The sequence below is a fragment of the Gekko japonicus genome, unplaced genomic scaffold, assembly GCF_001447785.1.
Source record: "Gekko japonicus isolate JY-2015 unplaced genomic scaffold, Gekko_japonicus_V1.1 scaffold1244, whole genome shotgun sequence".
Lineage (NCBI taxonomy): Eukaryota > Metazoa > Chordata > Lepidosauria > Squamata > Gekkonidae > Gekko > Gekko japonicus.
In genome coordinates, this window is record NW_015170925.1 from 68,221 (window position 1) to 91,320 (window position 23,100).

The window sequence follows — 23,100 nt, forward strand, 5'->3', positions numbered from 1 at the left end:
GCTATTTTTGGGCAGGAATGCACAGGAACAGAGTTCCGGCTGGCTCCCAAGTTGGCCACGCCCAGCAGGAACTCATTAGCATAATAGGCCACACCCAACAGCAGGAACTCATTAGGATTGGCTACATTAGGGGTGTGTGGCCTAACATGCAAATAGATTCCTGCTACAAAAAAGCCCTGGGTTTGGACAACAAACAAGGTAAACAGAATAAGAAGCAAAAGGTGGGTGTGGCTGGATGGCCACAGTTCTGGTAACATGGGGGTGTAGCCTAATATGTTAATGTGCTGTGCTGTCAGGGGCATGGCCTAATATGCTAATGGGTTCTTACTGTTGGGTGTGGCCTATTATGGTAATGAGTTCCTGCTGGGCTTTTTCTACAAAAAAACCCCCGGGGAGTTCCCTTAAGCTGTGAACTTGCTTCTTCAGGGGTGTGTGTGAGACCCTTTCCTTAAGAGCCTGTCTCCATATTATTCCACTGGTTTTAATGTCAGCCAACAAGATCTCTACATTGTCCAGACCCAAGTTCAGCTTATGCATCCTCATCCATCCTATTGCCGCTTCCAGCCGCTGAGCCAGGACACCTCCTGCCTCACCTGAGTCAGATGAAAAGGAGAAACAGAGCGTCGCCGTGCTTCAAATTCCCAGACGATCTCGCCCGGCAGCTTTGCATAGATGTTCAGATGCTAAAAGGCCTCTGTACATGGGTGCCGGCAGATGCTCATTGTAGCTGACGTTGAGTGCCTCAGGAAATTTGGCAGCACGAGCGTTTGCCTAGTTTGCCTCGATGGGTCCCTGCCCAGAACATGCGCCCCTGATGCACAGATGGTACACTCAAGAGAACGTTTGTTGATCGTCTTCTGTCTGCAACGGATGAACAAGGGAAGCTTCAAGCCCTAGAGATACTGGCATTCACCAGGGAAACCGGTTCCCACTGCATCACAGTGCAAGGGTTAGCCAGATCCTTCAAGGGAACTGGCATAGTGTGTTATCCCAAGCTTCCAATGATTACTGGACGGCCATCATTCAGCATGCATGTTCTACGCATTAACGACACAGGTTGGTTGCGAGGATCCTTGAAACAAAGGTGGTTAAGTCTGTGTTGGGCGTGGGGCGTGTTGGGCGTGGGGAGGGGTGGCTATTATTCTGTCTCAGTGGGAAAGGGACTACTGGCTCCAGCTGACCTAGCGAGTCCACAGACATATTTATTGGAAAATAATTCTATCCTGCAATGTTGACCCCAAAGGTTCATGAGGCAGCTTACAACCAGAAACATAAACATTTGCATTGCGTGTGTTCACGGCCATCGTTGCTTCCAACTTATGGCAACCACAGGAATTAATGTCCTCCAAACTAAACTGTAAACTGCAAACCTATAATGACGTAGCAGCAGCAAAATGAGTAAAACCTATAGCTTACCTGTTCCAAATGCTTGGAGCAGGTAAGGTAAAGGTAAAGGTTCCCTTGGTCGAAAGCCAGTCAAATCCGACTCTAGGGTTGCGGTGCTCATCTCCGTTTCAAAGCCGAAGAGCCAGTGCTATCCAAAGACGTTTCCGTGGTCATGTGGCCGGCATGACTAAACACCAAGGCGCACGGAACGCTGTTCCCTTCCCACCGAAGTGGTACCAATTTATCTACTTGCAATTTCTTGCTTTCGAACTGCTAGGTTGGCAGGAGCTGGAACTAGAGACGGGAGCTCACTCCATCATGCGGCACACTCGGGTCTCGAACTGCTGAACTTCCGACCTTCCACAGCCTGCAGTTCAGCATCTTAACCACTTGAGCCACTGCAGCTCCTTGGAGCAGGTAACAATATGTTAATTATCTTGGTGGTAGAAAGCACTGTCAGGTATCATATGAGTTATGGCGACCCCGTGGGGTTTTCAGGGCAAGAGACATTCAGAGGTGGTTTGCTATTGCCTGCACTCTGTGTAGCAACCCTGGACTTCCTTGATGGTCTCTCATCCAAATACTAACCAGGGCCGACCCTGCTTAGCTTCTGAGATCTGATGAGATCAGACTAGCCTGAGTCACCCCCAGGTCAGAGCTTATGATCTTGAGCCAACTCGACCCAAAGCTATGAAAAACTGTTCATCATGCCTGGAAAGTGCAGAGGCTTAGATTTATTTGATATATCCAGGACAACAAAATCTGACAATTGACCAGCTACCAAATACTGGGGCCAGCCCCAGGTGAATAACAAGTCTGCTTCCTCCCTTGTGCCTTATCACAAGCCCGTTTGGTGTAGTGGTTAGGAGTTGCTGCTGTTGTTCAGTCGCACGATTGAATTCGACTCTTCGCGACCCCATGGACCACATCATGCCAGGCCCTCCTGTCTTCTGCCATCCGCCAGAGTGGTTAGGAGTGCGGACGCTACTCTGTAGAACCAGGTTTGATTCCCCACTTCTCCACATGCAGCCAGCTGGGTGACCTTGGGTCAGTCATAAATTCTTTCAGAGCTGTTCTCTCAAGGGCAGTTCTCTCAGAGCTCTCCCAGCCCCACCTACCTCACAGGGAGAGGAAGGGAAACAGGGGTCGTTTCGTAGAAAAAGAGCTAGGGGAACTCATTAGCACAACTCATTAGCATATGCCACACACCCTGACATCACTGGAAGTGTGTCATAAGGCCACACCCCCTGACATCACCGGAAGTGTGTCATAAGGCCACACACCCCGCCCCCAACGGTCCCGGCCGCCGGCCTTGCAGCTCCACTGCCGGGGCCCGGTGGTGGACCTGCAAGGCCGGCGGGAGTGCAAGGCAGTCCCGCGAAGGCCCTCCCTGGCCCCAGGCAGACAGGGGTGTGGAGAGGCAGGGAGGAAGCAACTTACCCCCCCTCTTCTTCTCCTGCCTCCTCCTGGCTGAATGAGGGCCGGAAGCGGGGTGGCTGGAAGCAGGGGGCGGGGCTTCGTCATGTGCCCCGCCCCCCGTACCTCACCCGGGGAAACTGCAATCCCCCGCGATCCCCCCCGAAATGACCTCTGAAGGGAAAGAAGATTTTAGGATTGCAAGACTAGATCTAATGGGTGGAAATTACAAGGGAGTCGTTACCGGCTAAATATCAGGAGAAGCTTGCTAACTGTAAGAGTGGTTGAGCAGTGGAACAGACTGCCTCGTGAGGTGGTGGATGCTGGATATTTTCAAGAGGAGGCTGGATGACCATCTTTTGGGTATGTCGTAGGGCTATCTTTTGGCTATGCTCCTGCAGAGTGCAGGGGGTTGGACTAGATGACCTGCAAGGTCCCTTCCAACTCTAACATTCCATGATTCTAAGATTGTAAGCTGCTCTGAGACTCCCTCGGGTAGTGATGGGTGGGGTATAAATCCAATCTACTCTTCTTCGTCATCATATGCTGAGAAATTGCGTGATTGTGTCTGCCCTGTCTAGCCAGGGGAGACCAGAAAGCTCTGTATCGCAGACAACACAGGGAATACCTGCACACTTCATCTTTAATTCACTATTTTTGGGCAGGAACGCACAGGAACGGAGTTCCGGCTGGCTCCCAGGTTGGCCACGCCCAGCAGGAACTCATTAGCATAATAGGCCACACCCAACAGCAGGAACTCATTAGGATTGGCTACATTAGGGGTGTGTGGCCTAACATGCAAATAGATTCCTGCTACAAAAAAGCCCTGGGTTTGGACAACAAACAAGGTAAACAGAATAAGAAGCAAAAGGTGGGTGTGGCTGGATGGCCACAGTTCTGGTAACATGGGGGTGTAGCCTAATATGTTAATGTGCTGTGCTGTCAGGGGCATGGCCTAATATGCTAATGGGTTCTTACTGTTGGGTGTGGCCTATTATGGTAATGAGTTCCTGCTGGGCTTTTTCTACAAAAAAACCCCCGGGGAGTTCCCTTAAGCTGTGAACTTGCTTCTTCAGGGGTGTGTGTGAGACCCTTTCCTTAAGAGCCTGTCTCCATATTATTCCACTGGTTTTAATGTCAGCCAACAAGATCTCTACATTGTCCAGACCCAAGTTCAGCTTATGCATCCTCATCCATCCTATTGCCGCTTCCAGCCGCTGAGCCAGGACACCTCCTGCCTCACCTGAGTCAGATGAAAAGGAGAAACAGAGCGTCGCCGTGCTTCAAATTCCCAGACGATCTCGCCCGGCAGCTTTGCATAGATGTTCAGATGCTAAAAGGCCTCTGTACATGGGTGCCGGCAGATGCTCATTGTAGCTGACGTTGAGTGCCTCAGGAAATTTGGCAGCACGAGCGTTTGCCTAGTTTGCCTCGATGGGTCCCTGCCCAGAACATGCGCCCCTGATGCACAGATGGTACACTCAAGAGAACGTTTGTTGATCGTCTTCTGTCTGCAACGGATGAACAAGGGAAGCTTCAAGCCCTAGAGATACTGGCATTCACCAGGGAAACCGGTTCCCACTGCATCACAGTGCAAGGGTTAGCCAGATCCTTCAAGGGAACTGGCATAGTGTGTTATCCCAAGCTTCCAATGATTACTGGACGGCCATCATTCAGCATGCATGTTCTACGCATTAACGACACAGGTTGGTTGCGAGGATCCTTGAAACAAAGGTGGTTAAGTCTGTGTTGGGCGTGGGGCGTGTTGGGCGTGGGGAGGGGTGGCTATTATTCTGTCTCAGTGGGAAAGGGACTACTGGCTCCAGCTGACCTAGCGAGTCCACAGACATATTTATTGGAAAATAATTCTATCCTGCAATGTTGACCCCAAAGGTTCATGAGGCAGCTTACAACCAGAAACATAAACATTTGCATTGCGTGTGTTCACGGCCATCGTTGCTTCCAACTTATGGCAACCACAGGAATTAATGTCCTCCAAACTAAACTGTAAACTGCAAACCTATAATGACGTAGCAGCAGCAGAACGGGAAGAAGCAGCAGAAGACAGCCAGTTCCACTGTGGGCCTGATAGAAGCCCTCTGGGGGCCTGATCCGGGCCCCGGGCCACATGTTTGACACCCCTGCTCTAGGTGGTGGGTGGGGAGTTCCCACTATTACAACTGATCTCCAGGAGATGGAGATCAGTTCACCTGGAGAAAATGGCTTGTTTGGAGGGTGGGCTCTATGGCATTGTGCCCCATTGAAGCCCCTCCCCTCTCCAAACCCCGCCCTCCTCAGGCTCCACCCCCCCAAATCTCCAGGTAATTGACAAGATTATGAGCAATGCCGATGGTCAAGAGCAGCTTTGTGCTTTGAGATGAGAATTTAATTATTGGATTTTTTAGACTGCCCAAACCATGAAGAAATCTACTGGTGAAATGGGCATTCCATGTTGACTGCACTTGGATTAATGATTTGTCAAGCACAGACTGAGATGTTGAGGAATTGGATCCTATCAGAGAATCTTCACGGTACTTCCATATGAGTGTGTGGGGCCGTAACTCAAGTTGGAGTGGCTTCAGAAAGGAGTTACCAAGGACATTACTTCATGTTCAGACTACATCTTTGTGCATTTTTGGAGTGAACGTTAACAATACTATATTGATTTATCACATAACAACTTAGATTTATTCAACAGGGATAAGAATTGCACTAGCAATTGGATTGCGTTTGTTTCTCTTTGATTACATATTTCCCAACCCAGAGCTGGCAATGCGACTTCATCAGCAAGTCCCCTCCTTTCACTGGCTCTCCTCCTAAGCCTTTAAGTGCTGCTGGAAAACACTTTTGCGCATTAGGCAGCAATAAACTGTTGACCACTGAGAAAGCTCTTTCAGGTATATCCTGCCTTCCCTGTATCACTGGACTCTCAGCGAGGCATACGTGAGGATCCCCAGAACTTTAGGCCCTGACTGGACTGAGATGGGGGGTCTTAGCTTCAGCACAGTTTCCACATCCTGGGCCTTCTAAGGACATCCAGGGTCCCTAAGAGGAGGAGGAGGAGGAGGAGAGGAGAGGAGGAGGAGAAATTATTTATACCTCCTTCACTCAGAGTCTCAGAGCGGCTTACAGACTCCTTTCCCTTCCCCTCCCCACAACAGACACCCTGTGAGGCAGGTGGGGCTGAGAGAGCTCTGAGAGAACTGTCTTTGAGGGAACAGCTCTGACACAACTAGGGCTTGCCCAAGGTCATCCGGCAGCTGCATGTGGAGGAGTGGGGAATCAAACCCGGTTCTCCCAGATTAGAGTCCGCGCACTTAACCACTACACCAAACTGGCTCCCCTAAACACAGCAATGTGTGACATGGCCCTATAAGACACAGAAATGTAACTTGAGGGTGGGGGGATTTCCCCACCATCTTTTTTTTTTTTAAAGAGCTTTGTGGAATGTGGGAATGTGCTGTGTTCTGGGAGCCTGGGCCCCACCTGTGCTATGAACTCAGTCTCTTTTAAAATTCTGGCTAGATGGTATAGAACACCATTAAAATTAAAACACATCAGTAGAACAAGAGTCCAGCGACACCTTCAAGACCATCAAAGGTTTATTCAGGGGTAATTTCGTAGAAAAAGAGGTGCAGGAGCTCATTAGCATAACTTATTTGCATATGCCACACCCCCTGACATCACCGGAAGTGTGTCAGTAGGCAACACCCACCGCTCAGGCTCCACTGGACTCTTTTGAATTGCTAGCTATGGGGGACACAGACGCAGATCTGCCCTCATAGAGGAGGGAGAGCTTGTACCTGAATAAATCTTGGCCTTAAAGGTGCCACTGGGCTGTTTTCGATTGCTATTGGGGGGGGGGTGCTCTGCAACTTACCTGACTGCTTCTTGTTCCTTGTGGCCCGGGGCTGCTGGGAGCAGGGGGGTGGGGCTTGTTGCATGTGCCCACCCCCTGGGCTCTTTACTGCTGGAGCTCCGCTCCTGTGCGCTCCTGCAGGAAATGACCCCTGGGTTTATTCAAGGTATGAGCTTTCCCGTGCAAGGCACATTTTTTCAAATACACTGGAATGGTAGGTAAGGTTCAAACTTCTAGTACCTACCATTCCAATGTATTTGAAAAAGTGTGCCTTCTGCACATGAAAGTTCATACCTTGAATACAACTTTGTTCATTTTAAAGATGTAAGATTGCCAGGTCTGGGTTGGAAAATACCTGGGGACTTTGGGGGTGGATCCAGGAGAGGGCGGGATTTGGGGAGGGGAGTGGCCTCAGCATGGTCCAATGCCACAAAGTCCACCCTTCAGAGCAGCCATTTTCTCCAGGAGAGCTGATATCTGTCAGCTGGAGATCGGTTGTAAAAGCGGGCGATTGTCCAGGCCCCACCAGGAGGCTGGCAACCCTGCTGGGATGGGGGGTGCAGGGTGCTTCAGCGGGACGGGAGAATCAGCAGAAATTGCCTTTGCCCCTCTCCCAATGAGCAGAATAAGGTCTATAAACAGCAAAAGCCTGCCATTGTTAGGAGCCATTTTCATGGAAATGTAGAGGCTGCCACAGGAGAGGAAGTGACATCCAGGCTAATGGGGGGGGGGTAGATGGAGGCTGTAGCTTGGGGAGGGGCATGGCACAATAGCATAGAGTCCACCCTTCAAAGCAGCCATTTTCTCCAGGGGAGTTGATCTCTGTAAGACGGAGATCAGTTGTAAAAGCAGGAGATCTGTTGGCATTCTTTTTGAGTTAGTCAGCAGAGTATTAAAGAGACTGAGTCCATGGTGTGTATTAAAATATAAAAGTTTACTATAAACCTAACATGAGAAAAGGTACACAGGATATAAAATAGCAAAGAGCTAATACGTCTACATCCTTGCAGCTAAAAGGGTAAAACGGGAAGAGAAGGAATGGTGTCTCCTTCTCTAGTCAGAACAAAGAACAGGAAGAGAAGCCATAAAATACTAATACTTGACACCTTAGTTTCCAATCAGAGTAACAAACTCGCTCCAAAGTTCCCGGGCATCCTACTGTCTAAACACATTGGTTACAGACAAACATGTGACTTAACAAACATCATTAACCCTGAAAATACTGATGTGTTTTTAACTTGTAACACCCAACAAGATCTCCAGGCCCCACCTGGAGGCTGGCAACCCTCTAAAGGTGCCCCTGGACTCTAAATTCGTTCTACTACTTCAGGCCAACACGGCTGGCCACCTGGAGGGATCTATTACTATGTCAGTATAGGCTTATTATACTGTTTGACTTTGTACTTAAAACCTCAAAACTAAAAAAAAGTTTTTTTAAAAAAAGGGCGGAGGGCAAGCGGGCCCCGCCTCGACACGACTCTCCCCGGCTCCAGAAAGATGCTCCTTCTAGACTGCCGTCTGGGGACTCCGGTGGTGGCCAAGGCTTCCTCTAAGCTGTGAGCAAAAATTCTACTTGGTGAGCTCCTGGCATTAAAGTTGTGAGCGAGCGATTTGGCTGCTGCATACATTAGTTTGCTCTGAAGCCCTCCTTCCTGAGCGGAGACAAAAATCTGTGAGCTGGAGGCTAAAAAACTGTGAGCTAGCTCACACACTAACTCAGCTTAGAGGGAACACTGGCGGTGGCTCGCTTGGCCCCGCTCTCCAGACGAGCGGGCGGGCCTTCTGCGTTCCTCCTCCTCTCCTCGGAGGAATTCCCAGCCTCCGGCGGCCTCCTTCGGCTCCCCGCCTTCCACTCCCCCTCTGCCAGCGGGGCAGGCCTCTTTCTCCGCTGCGCCCAGACACCGCCAAGGCGCTCTTGGTCCCGGCCTCCCTGCGTCGCCTTCGCTCCCGCCGCCCTCTTCATCCCTTCCAGCCACGATGCCGGCCTCCCCCGGCCGCCTCTGCAGCCTCCTCCTCCTCCTCGGCTTCTCGCTCGGCTCCTGCTCCTCGCTGCCCCCCTTCGACCTCCTCTACGCCGACGGCGGGCGGGCGTACTTCGCGCAAGACTGGCCGCGGGCCGCCGAGCTGCTGCAGCGCTCCTTGCACAGCTACGCGCGCCTCCAAGACGCGCGCCGCCAATGCCAGCGCGGGTGCCAGGCCGAGGCCGGCTGGGCCGCCCGGCCGCCGCTCGGCCAGCCTTGGGAGACCGGCTTCTTCGACCGGGTGCTGCAGCGGGCCGAGTGCCTGGAGGAGTGCCTGGGGCGCCGCCTGGACGGGCAGCCCTCCCTGCACCGGGCCTCCGCCGAGATCCAGCAGGACTTCGAGGAGAGGGAACCCTACAACTACCTCCAGGTGGCCTTCTTCAAGGTGAGGTGGCCGCCGCTGCCCGCTTCTCCACGCCAGGCCTGGGTTGCCGCACTCCAGGTGGCGCCTGGACATCTCCCGGAATCACAGCTACAGGAGAGCGGGCCCCCCTGGGATAGAATGGCTGCTTCGGAGGGTGGCCTCTCTGGCACTGTACAGAGGTACTTCCCTTCCCAGACGCCACCCCTAAATCTCCGGGAGCTTCCCAACCCAGACTTGGCACCCCAAAGCACAGCAGCGGCCACGAAATAGTCCCCAAGCCAGCATCTGTGGCAGAAACATTTTCAGGGGACCCATTAATTGCACTGCTACAGTGTCAGATTAGGAGCGGGGAGACCCGGGTTCGAATCCCCACTCTGGCCATGGGAGCTTAGGCTAGACACACCCTCCTCAGACTAACCTACCTCGCAGGGTTGTTGTGAGGATAAAATGGAGGTGAAGAGAGTGGTGTAAGCCCCTTTGAGTTTCCACTGGGGAGAAAAGTGGGGTATTGATATATATTTCCCCCCCTTTGTCTGGAAAGTCCGCCTGCCCTTTTTCACTCATATTGTCGGAGTTACCTCTCAATGGTTGGCTGTAGAGGACAAGGCTTTTTTAAAAATAAAAATAAAAATGGGCAACTGACCTACAAAATGTGCAGTTCCCAAGGGGGCGGGGATGTGCAGATCCCAAAGAGCTCTTGAGGCTCTCCGAAAATTCAAGCCTCGCAAAAAGTGATCTTAGCTGGAATATAGCAGTCTCCTGTGTTTGCGTTCTCAGATTCCGAGTTCTGAGGATTTTCGCCCACTCCGTGTAGGCTGCTAAATGTCACGGGATGTGACTGTGCGCATGCAGGGAACATAACACGGGTTGCGTTGCGGTGGTGTGAGTTATGCACATGAATTACAAGCACAGGCCACTGTGCAGTTCCACGTTTACCTTTTCGAAAAGGCCTGGTGGAGGGAGGGGAAGCAGAAGGGATATTTTAAATCAAGTGATGCAATAAGCAGTACCACCGTTTTATTTATCTGTTTACTTCATTTATACATCACCTTTCTCTTCAGTGAGGGCCCGCAAAATGGCTTACGCTGTTCTCCTTTTTTTCTGTTTTATTGTCACGACAACCCTGTGAGGTAGGTGTGTGATTGGCCCAACAATTGTCACGACAGCCCTGTGAGGTAGTTGTGTGATTGGCCCAATGGCACCCAGAAAGCTTCCGTGGGAGAATGGGGATTCGAACCCAGGTGTCTCAAATTGTAGTCTGGTCCTCTAACCTTTGCACCCTCGCTTGCAACGTGGGATCTATCGGCATCCTTTTCCTCACCTTCACCATGCCTCAGATTAGGAAATTCATATTCTCCCGGGACACCTCTGTTCTTACATTACCTCTCATTGTTGCTAATTTTTTTTTTAATTGTCCACATAATTTCACAGAGTTCCATTTGTCTGGTACATGATGATGATGACTTTAAAGGCTTAAGAACAAAATGTAAAGATCTATTAAGGATACCAGTTAGGGAAAAGGATAGTTCCAGCCAGGGGTCATTTCCTGCAGGAGCACACAGGAGCGGAGCTCCGGCAGTAAAGAGCCCAGGGGGCGGGCACATGCAACAAGCCACACCCCCTGCTCCCAGCAGCCCTCAGTCAGAGCAAGAAGCAGCCAGGTAAGCTGCAGAGCCCCTCTCCGGCCCCCCGGCCCAAAACAGTCCAGTGGCACCTTTAAGACCAAGTTTTATTCAGTTACAAGCTCCCTCTCCTCTGCGAGGACAGATCTGCACGCCCCCCCCCCCCCAATGGCTAGCTATCCAAAAGAGTCCAGTAGAGCCTGAGCGGTGGGTGTTGCCTTCTGACACACTTCCGGTGATTTCAGCGGGTGTGGCATATGCAAATGAGTTATGGTAATGAGCTCCTGCACCTCTTTTTCTACGAAAGGACCCCTGGTTCCGGCCCTTAAATTCCAAGCTAAATATGATTATTCTTTATGGTGGAACGTGCCATCGTTACACCCAGCTTATGGTGACCTCATAGGCTTTTCAGTACAAGAGATAAACAGCAGAAGTTTGCCCCTTGCCTTCCTCTGCGTAGCGACCCTGGACTTTCTTGGTGGCCTCCCATTCAAGTACTAACCAGGGCCGACCCTGCTTAGCTTCAGAGATCTATGTAATCTGGCTAGCCTGGGCCACCAGATTAAATTGGTTATTCTTTAGGAACCCCTATATTTTTATCCAATATGCGTTTCTGCTCCCAGAATGACTACTAAACTAATAAATAGACCTGTGTTCTAGGTACGCATGTCAAAAGCACAAATCCCTGTTGCTTAAAAAAGGATAACTTTTCTATCTGTGCCACTAACCTCACATTATGCATTATGCAGTTCCATAACAAATGTTCTTAAACTGGGTCCGCCCCCCCCACATTTTAATCGGAAAGAGGCCTTTTGTTGTTGTTGTTCAGTCGCACAGTCGAGTCCGACTCTCCGCGACCCCATGGACCAGATCCCGCCAGGCCTTCCTGTCTTCCGCCGTCCTCTGAAGTTTGCTCAATTTCATGTTCGTTGCATCTATGACATCTAGGCCTTTAGATGTTGCCAAAAGTCTCTTCCCCATCCCCCAATCCATAATGGCGGCCTTCTCCCCTGCCGTGACTTCTCAACTGAGCTATTCTGCCTCAACAGCTCAAGAGACTGGATGAGGCTGTTTCTTCCGCTCACACATTCTTCGTGGCCAACCCTCAGCACTTACAGATGCGCGAGGATATGGAAAAATACCAGCGCATGGCGGGGGTGAAAGCAGAGAGCTTCCGGGATCTTGAGGCCATGCCGCATTGGGTAAGACCCTTATGGGAATTGGGGTGCTCTGAGGCTGTTCAGAAAGGCCGCTTTCTAGAGGCTGAGAGCCTTCTTGGGTAGAAAAGCTACTGCCAATAGAGAGAGGCAGGCCACGTTCTCTGAAACCTTTAAGGCCCGATGTGGTCCCCTTTTCTGGTGTCCGGCAAGTCTTTTCCAAAAGCGGGCAGGGCCAGGTGGGGCTATTGGCCACTGGAGATTTGATTGGCCGTGCAGATCTTTTAAAATGTTGCTCGGGCAGCAGCTGCCGCCACGTCACAAGGATCTTCACAGTGTGACTGAAGGTAAACTCCAGCAGCCGTTTTGTGGCTGTGCCCACTACGCTGTGTCGGAATTCCGAAGGTGCCCACAGACTCAAGAACGTCGTGAACCCCTGGATCTGTGTATTGCCAGTTTTTAAAATAAAAGTTAGCACAGCCTTCCGATGCTGCAGGGTGAGGGAATGGCCACCAGGAAAAATGGTGTAGACATGGGTGGGACCAGAAAATCTGTATATTCCATCCACATGGGGGCCACCCTGGCTTTGCTGTGATCTTTCCCAAAGCATCTCAGCAACGCAGGTTTGGGAAAGATCACAGAAAAGACGAGGGGAAATTTGGGTGGTCCACGAAAGCAGCACAGGGCTGTGGGGAAGCGGAACCAATGTTCCCTCTAAGCTGTGGAGTCTCGTGAGCAAAAATTCTACTTTGTGAGCAGTGTTCCCACTAAGCTGAGTTAGTGTGAGGTAGCTCACAGTTTTTTAGCTTCCAGCTCACCCATTTTCCTCTTAGCTCAGGAAGGATGGCTCCAGAGCAAACTAATTTATGCAGCAGCCAAATGGCTCACTCACAACTTTAGTGCCAGTAGCTGGCAATGTTCCCGCTAAGATGTGGAGTCTCGTGAGCAAAAATTCTGCTTTGTGAGAGACTGGCATTCAAGTTGTGAGCGAGCCATTTGGCTCCTGCATCAATTAGTTGGCTCTGGAGCCTTCCTTCCTGAGCTAAGAGGAAAATGGGTGAGCTGGAAGCTAAAAAACTGTGAGCTAGCATCTCAGCTCACAGTAACTCAGCTTAGAGGGAACCCTGGAGGGTACGCTTCCCAATAGCATCCCAGCAGGGGCAAGTAACCTTAACTGAGAGAGGCTGGCTTGTGTTGGTCCCTGATAGTAGGCATTGGGGCCCGGTGGGAGAGTGCCCAGGGCAGGGCAGGAGGCAGGCAGCATGCCTTCCTAACTCAGGAGAAGCTGAGGGCAACCCGACCAGGCCCCAGAAAAGCGGAGCTGAAAAAGCCAGCAAGGTAAATGGCAGCAAGCAGGTCCAGCCGAGGAACTCCCAACTGGACCTGTTAAACAGCCTGCCAAGCAATGCTTCCTCTAAGCTGTGGAGACTTGTGAGCAAAAATTCTGCTTTGTGAGGTACTGGCATTAAAGTTGTGAGTGAGGGATTTGGCTCCTGCATAAATTAGTTTGCTCCTTCCTGAGCTAAAGCCATCCTTCCTGAGCTAAGGCAAAAACAGGTGAGCCGGAGGCTAAAAAAACTGTGAGCTAGCTCACACTAGCTCAGCTTAGAGGGAATCCTGCTGCCAAGTATTCTCTTCCTGCTTCCTTTCAGAGAGGATGCTGGGAAGACGCAGCCGGGAGAGCTCAGGTGGCCTGAAGTGAGTCCATATTCCACGGCAGGGCCGCGCTGATTAGGGGTTCCTTTAAGGGTGAAGCACCCGTGTTTTGTTTATTTACAAAGTTGGAGTCCAGGGGCACCTTTAAGACCAAGTGTGTTTTATTCAAGGTATAAGCTTTTGTGTGCTTGTACACGTCTTCTAGTTCCAGCTCCTGCCAACCTAGCAGTTCGAAAGCAAGAAATTGCTAGTAGATAAATAGGTACCCCTTTGGTGGGAAGGGAACAGCGTTCCGTGCGCCTTGGTGCCTAGTCATGCCGGCCACATGACCACGGAAACGTCTTCGGACAGCGCTGGCTCTTCGGCTTTGAAACGGAGATGAGCACCGCAACCCTGGAGTCGGACTCGACTGGCTTTCGAGCAAGGGAACCTTTACCTTTACACTTCTTCAGATATAGATATCTCATACCCAGAATAAAACCTCGTTGGTCTTAAAGATGCCACTGGACTCAGACTTTGTTCTACTGCTTCAGACCAACATGGCTACCCCACCCGAATTTATTTATTTACATAGATCAAGATGGGTAGCCGTGTTAGTCTGTGTGTAGCAGCAAGAGTCCAGTAGCACCTTAAAGACGGACAAAATTTGTGGCAGGGTACGAGCTTTTGTGAGTCACGACTCACTTCTTCAGGTACACCTCCTTCAGATACAGTATCTGAAGAAGTGAGCAGTGACTCACGAAAGCATTCTGTTAGTCTTTAAGGTGCGACTCTTTTCTACTTATTTATTTACGTCATTTATACCCAGCCTTTCCCTCCAGTTAGGACCCCAAGCTGCTTACGTCATTCTTCTTGCCTCTGTGATCCACACAACAACCCTATAAGTTAGGCCAGGCTGAGAGTGCGCGTGATTGGCCCAAGTTCACCCAGCCAGCCTCCACTGGCAGAGCGGGAATTCAAACCCGGCTCTCCCAGATCCTAACGTGACACATCACTGTGCCACACTGGTTCTCTCCGGAACGCGCAGGAATGATCCTGTCCTCATAAACCGCCCACTGCGGATTCCCTTCCGCATTTGCTCCACTTCTCCGGAACTGATCCACGACTTTGTTCACCGGGAGGCTTTGCTTTCCAGATGGGAGATTATCTCCCTGGGTAGTAACGCGGCAGATGGCTGGCCCCCGTATAGTGTTTGCATCCCCCAGTGTATGCGGGTGGGGGGGGCTTTGCCGCTGAGAGACAGCCTGGCCAGGGGTAGGAAGCAGCTGGTGAAAAATACTTGTGGGAGGTAAACTCTTCCCTTCCCGGGGATGAGCACATGGTCTCCCATTGCAGCTGGGCGGGGTGGGGGGGAGCTTTTAAACGAAAAAATGGCAGGGCACAAAAAAACCCCAAAATTCATAACAGTATAAATCCAGGAGTTTTTGAGATAATGGCGTGACCTTATGCATGGGGAAGCGTGTCATTCGGTCCCCGTCGCTGGGGCCAAGAACCACAATGTCCCCCTTCCCCCGGGCACCATATCTAGCCCACATTGTGCCTCCTCTGGCCATCGTATCTAGGAGCCCCAAGGCATAGCTGAGGCACATTTCTTTTGCTGGATTAAAACTTCAGGCTCATCTCATACCCAATGTTCCCTCTAAGCTGTGGAGTCTTGTGAGCAAAAATCCTACTTTGCGAGCTACTGGCATTAAAGTTCTGAGTGAGTGATTTGGCTACTGCATACATTAGTTTGCTCTGGAGCCATCCTTCCTGAGCTAAGACAAAAATGCATGAGCTGGAGGCTAAAAAACTGAGCTAGCTCACACTAACTCGGCTTAGAGGGAACACTGCTCATACCTGAGGCCCTTTCAGTAAGAGTAAGAACTACATCCCCTCCAAAGAATTCCCTCCATGTAAAGCTCTAGAGTGTCGTGTAGCGGTTGGAGGGTCGGACTAACATCTGGCAGACCCAGGTTCAAATCCCCACTGCGAACCTTAATCCTGGTTATGTTTTCCTTATGTCCTCTCTGGATCTGCACATCAGATGTTCGTTGTGAATTGTGAGCTGGGGGCTTAATTTCCAGGCATGTGCAGACCGGTTTGGGACTGGCGCAAGGAAAGAGGGGGCTTATGCCTCCCCACCACCACCATTTTCCTGACCAGAGAGGCCGCAGAGAGCCATTATTATCTTAATAGAATTATAGAGTTAGAAGGGACCTCCAGGGTCATCTAGTCCAACCCCCTGCACAAGGCAGGAAATTCACAAATACCTCCCCCCCCATACCCCCAGTGACCACTGTTCCACGCCCAGGGGTTGTGGAACCGCTGTTCCATGCCTTTCTTCTCAGAAAAGGTATGTGAGCGATCGATCTAATTTATTACAGCAAGAGCCAGTAAAACGGTACAATTCTGATAGAAGAAGGATGAAAACAGTAATAACGTAGGAATAGTATAAAAACATTAACAAGAGAAAATTAATAAAATTAGTAAAATAAAATAGTGTTAATAAGAGAATCATACAATTCTTTCAGCAAAAATAAGTTTACGTTTCCTAATAGCTAAGCAACAAAATTTTGCCACAGCGTAAGTCAATGAGCTCTGAACGTCTTCTAAGAAGAATTTATGAAGGACTTCTGGCCTAAAGTCAAGATAGGACTGCAGAGGGCTAAATCTAGACAGAAGGGGTAGTATGAGATGGTCTCGTTTCTCCTGATAGAATCTGCAGAACAGGAGGACATGAGTAATTGATTCCACCATGTTAGCCATGCATGGGCATATACGTTCATGCATTGGAACTCGAGTGAATTTAAAAGGTATGCACGTACGTATTAAAAATTTATATCCCGCCTTTCCTTGAGGCTCTGGCATGACAGTGTCAAACCGATACATTAAAACCCAAGATACCCCCCCTCTCCTCCCAAAACATCCTTTCAGTTTTAACAAACGTGTGCTGTCAAGCTGCAACCAACTCTTGACAGCCCTTGGACCCTGGAGTTTTCAAGGCAAGGGAGGAGCAGAGGCGGTTTTGGCCACTGCCTGCCGCTGTGTAGCAACTCCGGGCTCCTTTGGTGGTCTCCCATCCAAGTACTAACCAGGGCCGACCCTGCTTAGCTTCCAAGATCTGAGGAGATCAGGCTAGACCATCAGGCTGCAGTTTAGTAAGATGGCATTTTAGCACCTCCTGAAGATTTCGAGCAATGGCGTTCCCTGACCTCCTGAGGGAGCCCCTTCCATAAAATGGGCGCTACACTGGGAAAGGCATTTGGTCTGGTAGGTTAGTGTCAGATGGGTCACTCGAGAAGTAGCCAGTTGTGGTGGCAGCCTCAGAATCACAGTTGGCACCAGGCCCGTAGCTAACACGGGGCCCATGGGGCCTGGCCCCCTAACGTTTCTTCCAGGGTCCCCAAACTGAGCCTTGGCTTCTCCTCCCCCTGAGCTCCACAGTAGCAATGTGCCTGTCAGTGAAACGGGGGCTGCATGGGATCGCAGGGAAGTCATTGCGCAGGACAAGGCACAGGATTCCAGCTGTGCACTCCGCAGCTCTGAAGTACACTGGTTTGCAGTTAGTCGATCAGCCCCATCTGAACCAGCACATTCTAGGGCAGGGAGGAAAGAATGTGCATAGTTCCATACAGACATATAATGGCTGGCCCCCTGAAGAAAAAATTGGCCCCCCTAGCAAAAGGTTGCTAGCTACGGGGCTGGTTGGCACAGGGGGACATACGAGAGGAGATGGTCCTTTGGGTATATTGTCGGGCTGCTTTTCCCAAAGGGGCAAACAGCAGCTCCCCAGGCCATTTCAGGTCTGGAAAGCAGCTGAGGGGGAGACTTTATCTCCCTTTCCCTGGGCACCGCAGCCCCGATCCTAATTGGGCCCACACATGCATGGGAATTAAGTTCCCGGCACACCACTCACAGTGCATGTCTAGTTATGTGGACCTGGGGTCAGTGTTCCCTCTAAGCTGAGTTAGTGTGAGCTAGCTCAGTTTTTTAGCCTCCGGCTCACACATTTTTTGTCTTAGCTCAGGAAGGATGGCTCCAGACAGAGCAAACTAATTGATGCAGTAGCCAAACCGCTCGCTCACAACTTTAATGTCGGTAGCTCACAAAGTAGAATTTGTGCTCACAAGACTCCACAGCTTAGAGGGAGCATTGCCTGGGATAACATGAGGAAAAGGTAACATGTTCTTAGGCCTTAGACTGCTCTCCCACACGCTCTCGCCTCCCACGTTTTTAGGCGAACAGTGGCCCCAGCCACACGGGAGGATTTGCCCCGCGAGAGGGGTGCATATCAAGCAGGCGTGATCATACCACAACAGCTGGAAAGCGGCGCACACCCGTCCCCGATCCGTCCCTTCCGGGCGAAGACGTGGCTCAAAAAGGTAGTTGCAAAGCAGCACTACCTACCGGTTGCCACGCAGCATGGGCGGGTGTCTGATCGCCGACGCGCCCGTCTCTCCCACAGCATGCGAGGTCCTGCCGAACTGTGCATGCACACGCATGCGCAGCGGGCTCGCCTCGCTCTCCGGTCCGTGGCTTCCCCCCGGCATCTGATCGTGCCAGGGAGGGACTGTGCGGCGGGCGTGGCTGGGGGGATCTGTCTGATCCTGCAGCCACTCTTCTCTTTTGATGCGGCTCTAAAAAGCCACACTTCAGCCGCGCCTTTCCCCCTAGTGTGACCGGGGCCAGTGAATTAAAATAATGTGGCTCAGAGAGGGATGCCAAGGGTGTGGGGAATTGGGGGACAAAATACCATGGTTCTGGGGGGGGGGGCATCCCAAGTTGTGTGATGTTTTGCTTTCATATGAGGTTTGGGTAGGTTCTTTTGTGTTTGTGTGTGCGAGAGAATACTTATTTGTGTGTGTGTGCTTGCAAGGCTGGAAGTCATGGTGACTTCTGGTGACCCCCAGTGGGGCTCGGACATTTCAGAGAGGCGGCTATGATATTACCTGCCTCTGCTTCCCAGCCCTGGTATTCCTCGGAGGTCGCCCTTCCAAGTACTTGCCGGGGTCGTCCCTGCTTGGCTTCCAAGACCTGACAAGATCAGGCTTGCCTGGGCTATCCAGGTCAGGGCCGGGTTGGGTCTTGTTGGAGTGAGGGAGACCCAGAGGGAGTCCTTTCCTGGAAGCCCATGGACAGGGTTGTCTGTCTTTACGTGGGGCCTTGAGATTTCCACGAATTACAACTGACCTCCAGACAACAGAGATGTCCCCCTGGAGAAAATGGCTGCTTTGGAGGGGGGACTCTGTGGCATTATACCCCTCCCTTCTGCAAACGCCACTTTTCCCAGGCTTTGCCTCCAAATCTCCAGGAATTTCCCAACCTGGAGTTGGCTATTCTACCACCGGGGGTGGGGTGGGGCTCTAGTCCTGAGAACTAGGCCTCTGCTTGCATGTGCAATTGCGACAGGCCCCTAGAGGGCAGCACTTCCTTATTAGACAGCCATGTTCCTGGGCTGTTCTCAAGACAGCAGTGACCGGGCCCTCCGTGGCTTTCTGGCTCCACAGGTGGCCTATGAAGCCGGGCTGCACCATTACAGTGCGGATGACTACCAGCAGGCGGTGGCGGAGCTGGAGGAGTCGCTCGGCGAAGGGCTGCTGGCGCTGCAGGACTGCCGAGCCCTCTGCGAGGGGCTGCAGGAGGAAGAAGAAGAGGAGGAGGAGACTCAGCTCGGCCTCTATGAAGCCATTGCAGGTAGCAGCAGTGGCCCAAGGCTGCCGGCTGGAAGTCTGTCTTTTTCTTTGGGTTTTTTTTTTTTTTTGTATTTTTCATATTTTTATTTAGTTACTTTATTTTATTGGCTCTGTATCCCGCCCTCCCCGCAAGCAGGCTCAGGGTGGGTTCCATCAGTATCAATACAATATATATAATACATTTCAAAACGACTTTAGAACAACCATTTAAGACAACATAGATTATAAAATGCCGTGTAAATTTGGTCAGATGTCTCAACAGTTTAGATGGTGGGTTCCTAGATGGCTATTCGGATCCAGGCCACTGATGGGGGATCAGTCGGGGGACGGGGGTGCTACCTCAACCGAAAGCTCAGTGGAAGGGCTCCGTCTTACAGGCCCTGTGGAACTGTAATAAATCCCGCAGGGCCCTGATGTCGTGTGGGAGCTCATTCCACCAAGTGGGGGGTCAAGGTCAAAAAGGCCCTGGCTTTAGTCGAGGCAAGTCGGACATCCCTGTGGCCGGAGACTACCAAAAGGCGTTGATCTGTAGTCCTCAGTGCTCTACAGGGCTCATATGTGGAAGTCATGGCGACCTCTGGTGACTGACCCCTACTGGGGGCCTGGAGGATATTCAGAGAGGTGGCTGAGTAAAGCCTGCCCCCACCTCCTGCCTCTGGTATTCCAAGGAGGTCTCCCATCCGAGTCCTTTTCAGAGTCGACCCTGCTTAGCTTCCGAGATCTGATTAGATCTGGCTTGCCTGGGCTATCCAGGTCAGGGCCCGGCTGGAAGTCTTAAGAATATCCTGGAGTTGGGAAGTGCACGTGGTACCAGGGGACCAAGTCACCTGAGTCAAAACACATTGCCCATGAACCTGCTTCCAGAAATTTTCCTCTTGAATATTTTGTCATTGAATATTCTCCAGATATTCTCTGGTTATTTGCTATAGATTCACACACACAAAAAGATGCTCGATGCACAAGTGCGCGTGTGGACTATGGAAAAAAAAAGGTTTTCTTTTTGCTATGATCCTATGTGGGGGTTACATCCGTCTGTCTTGTCTGTCTCTTTTTACGAACATTTGATTCCATGTCACTTTTCAGCTTCTGTGCACATTTATATCCCACAAATCTGTGGAGAATGTGAGACAGTAATCCATATGTGATGTTTCTTCATTTGTTTGGCTTCTCTCAAGATGGGAACGGTCTTACTCATGCTACAGCTCTTCCCTGCTGTGGGTTTGAATCTTCCATACACATTCTGGTAGCGGAGGCGCTTTTCTCTGAGGGAAAAAGCCTTTCCCCTCATGCAAGACCATCGCTGAGGCATCTTGAGTTCGGGGAAGGCTCTTTCCAGATCCGTGAGAGCCAACCCATTGTTTATGGCCTCCTTCTAAATATCTGAAGGAACACTATGTGGAATTGGATGTTACGCATCAATTGTATTTGACTGTGAGCTCCCTCAGCTTTCTCTCCTCCATAATGTCTACAAATTGCTTTCTTTCATTCTTCTTCCTTCTTCCCAAGCTTCTAATATTGATCGCTGCACCTCACCCATTTCACCTCTGCGTCAGAAACTGTTCTTCCTTTTATTTCCCCCCCCCCTTCTGATTGTTGCCAGTAAGTATTTGTGGACGCCTTCCCTGAACAGAACTGCTCTGGGGTAAAAAGGGGGGGAAATGTTTTTCTGGACTGCAGTTGTTTTCTTTGGGTGTTGAATTTCTCCCTTCCGCTAACACAAGGCTAGGGTTAGTTTGTATCTTTTTAATGATCGCGCTTAGATACGAAACTAAGGTGCAGCCCAATCCTGTGCAAGTTTACTCAGAAGTGAGTGTCACTAAAGGTAAAGTAAAGGTAAAGGTTCCCTTGCTCGAAAGCCAGTCGAATCCGACTCTAGGGTTGCGGTGCTTGTCTCCGTTTCCAAGCCGAAGAGCCAGCGCTGTCCGAAGACGTTTCCGTGGTCATGTGGCCGGCATGACTAAACACCAAAGTGCACGGAACGCTGTTACCTTCCCACCGAAGTGGTCCCTATTTATCTACTTGCAATTTCTTGCTTTTGAACTGCTAGGTTGGCAGCAGCTGGAACTAGAGACGGGAGCTCACTCCGTCATGCGGCACCTGGGTCTCGAACTGCGGAACTACCGACCTTCCACAGCCTGCAGTTCAGCGTCTTAACCACTTGAGCCACCGCACTAGTGAGGCATAATTTCCTTCCTCAGCTGTCCTGTGTGACCCTTCCCCAAAGCTGATGCTAGGTCCGAGGGACCCTTGTGAACAAACTTACAGGTGGCACAGGCAGGTGAAATGAGGAGGGGGGATTGGCAAAATCACCCCCCTCTTTTACTTTATCAGAGAGCATCTTCTGCTAGCAGAAGACGGGAGGGTGAGTCTGCCCAGTTCCACCTCCTCAAGGCAGCTCCTGTTGTGGTGTGGTATCTTCTCCAGGTGGGTCTCCGGGACTGCTCGGGGTAGGGGGAGAAGGACCGCCTCCGTAGGACCCAGCCCCACTGTATTTAGAAAGACTCTTATAAGAAAACGGACAGAAGGCCAAACTGGTGGCTACTTTCCATGAGACAAAGTTTACAGAGTGGGGACCCCGGACCTAGCCTGCAAACTCCTTCACTGCCATACTTTCCTTGCAAGCCCTAACCTGGATAGCCCAGGATAGCCCGATCCCGTCAGATCTCGGAAGCTAAGCAGGGTTGGCCCTGGCTAGTATTTGGAAGAGCAACCTTGAAGGAATACCAGGGTCGTGACACAGAGGCGGGCAATGGCAAACCACCCCTGAAACGTCTCTTGCCTTAAAAACAAGTTTAGCTCGCCACCTAGTGGTGCTAGAATTTCTGACTGCCAGACAATCTTAGGTTCTTCTGGCTATTCTGCGCACAGTGCCATACGATAATTGTTAACTATTATTATTCCTTGCAAGCTCTCCTCTCTTTCTGTATGTGCTGTTCCCACCTTGGATCATTATCTACCCCAGGGGCCCACCAACACATTTTCTGGTTTCCTCCAAGTGTTTTTAGAAAGTGGGTGGGGCCACCCAGCAAGGCTTCTGATTGGTCATTGGAGATTTGATTGGCTGTGCAGATTTTTAACAGCATTATTTTGGCAGTAGCTGCCACCACAGCACAAGTATCTTTACTGTGTGACCGAAGGGTAGGCAGTGTCAGCCATTTTGTGGCTGGGGCCACCTCATGCAGCAGCCATTTTGTGGAGGCCGTTTTGTGAATGTGCCCACCATACAGTGTCAGAATTCCAAAGGTGCTTGCAGGCTCAAAAAGGTTGGGAACCCCTGAGAGCCGGTTTGGTGCAGTGGTTAGGAGCGTGGACTCTACTCTGGGAGATCCAGGTTTGATTCCCTACTCCTCCGCATGCAGCTGCTGGTATGACCTTGGGTCAGTCACAAGTTCTCTCAGAGCTGTTCTCAAAAGAGCAGTCCTCGAGAAAAAAGAAGAAGAGAAAAGATTGGATTTATACCCCGCCCTTCACTCGAAGTCTCAGAGTGGCCTACAATCTCCTTTTCCTTCCCCTCCCCACAACAGACACCCTATGAGGTAGGTGGGGCTGAGAGAGCTCTTTCAAGAACTGCTCTTTCAAGGACAGCTCTTGTCAGAATTATGGCTTGCCCAAGGTTGCACCAGCAGCTGCAAGTGGAGGAGTGGGGAATCAAACCCAGTTCACCCAGATTAGAGTCCGCACACTTAACCACTATACCAAACTGGCTCTCTCAGCCCCACCTACCTCACAAGGTGTCTGTTGTGAAGAGGGGAAGGGAAAGGGATTGTAAGCAGCTCTGAGACTCCCTCGGGTAGTGAAGGGCGGGGGTATAAATCCAGTCTCCTCCTCCTCCTCCTCCTGCTGTTTGTTTTTTTCCTGTTAACTTGTCTCTGGCATTTTTTCTTCGATCTGCCCTTTTTCTTGTTCTTGATTCCTTCTGTTTCCTCTGCCCCTTGACACCATTT

The 23,100-nt window shown here is 50.9% G+C and overlaps 1 protein-coding gene across 1 annotated transcript in view; it reads left to right on the forward strand.

Annotated features, from left to right (window-relative positions):
• The first annotated feature begins 8,530 nt into the window (after positions 1 to 8,530).
• Positions 8,531 to 23,100, forward strand: part of P3H3 (prolyl 3-hydroxylase 3) — a 36,495-nt gene continuing 21,925 nt past the window's right edge. The window contains exons 1-3 of the mRNA XM_015418803.1: positions 8,531 to 9,067; positions 11,718 to 11,870; positions 18,971 to 19,157. Of these exons, the coding sequence (XP_015274289.1) occupies positions 8,639 to 9,067; positions 11,718 to 11,870; positions 18,971 to 19,157 (769 nt within the window). The 5' untranslated portion in view covers positions 8,531 to 8,638. The remainder of the gene's footprint in view (positions 9,068 to 11,717; positions 11,871 to 18,970; positions 19,158 to 23,100) is intronic.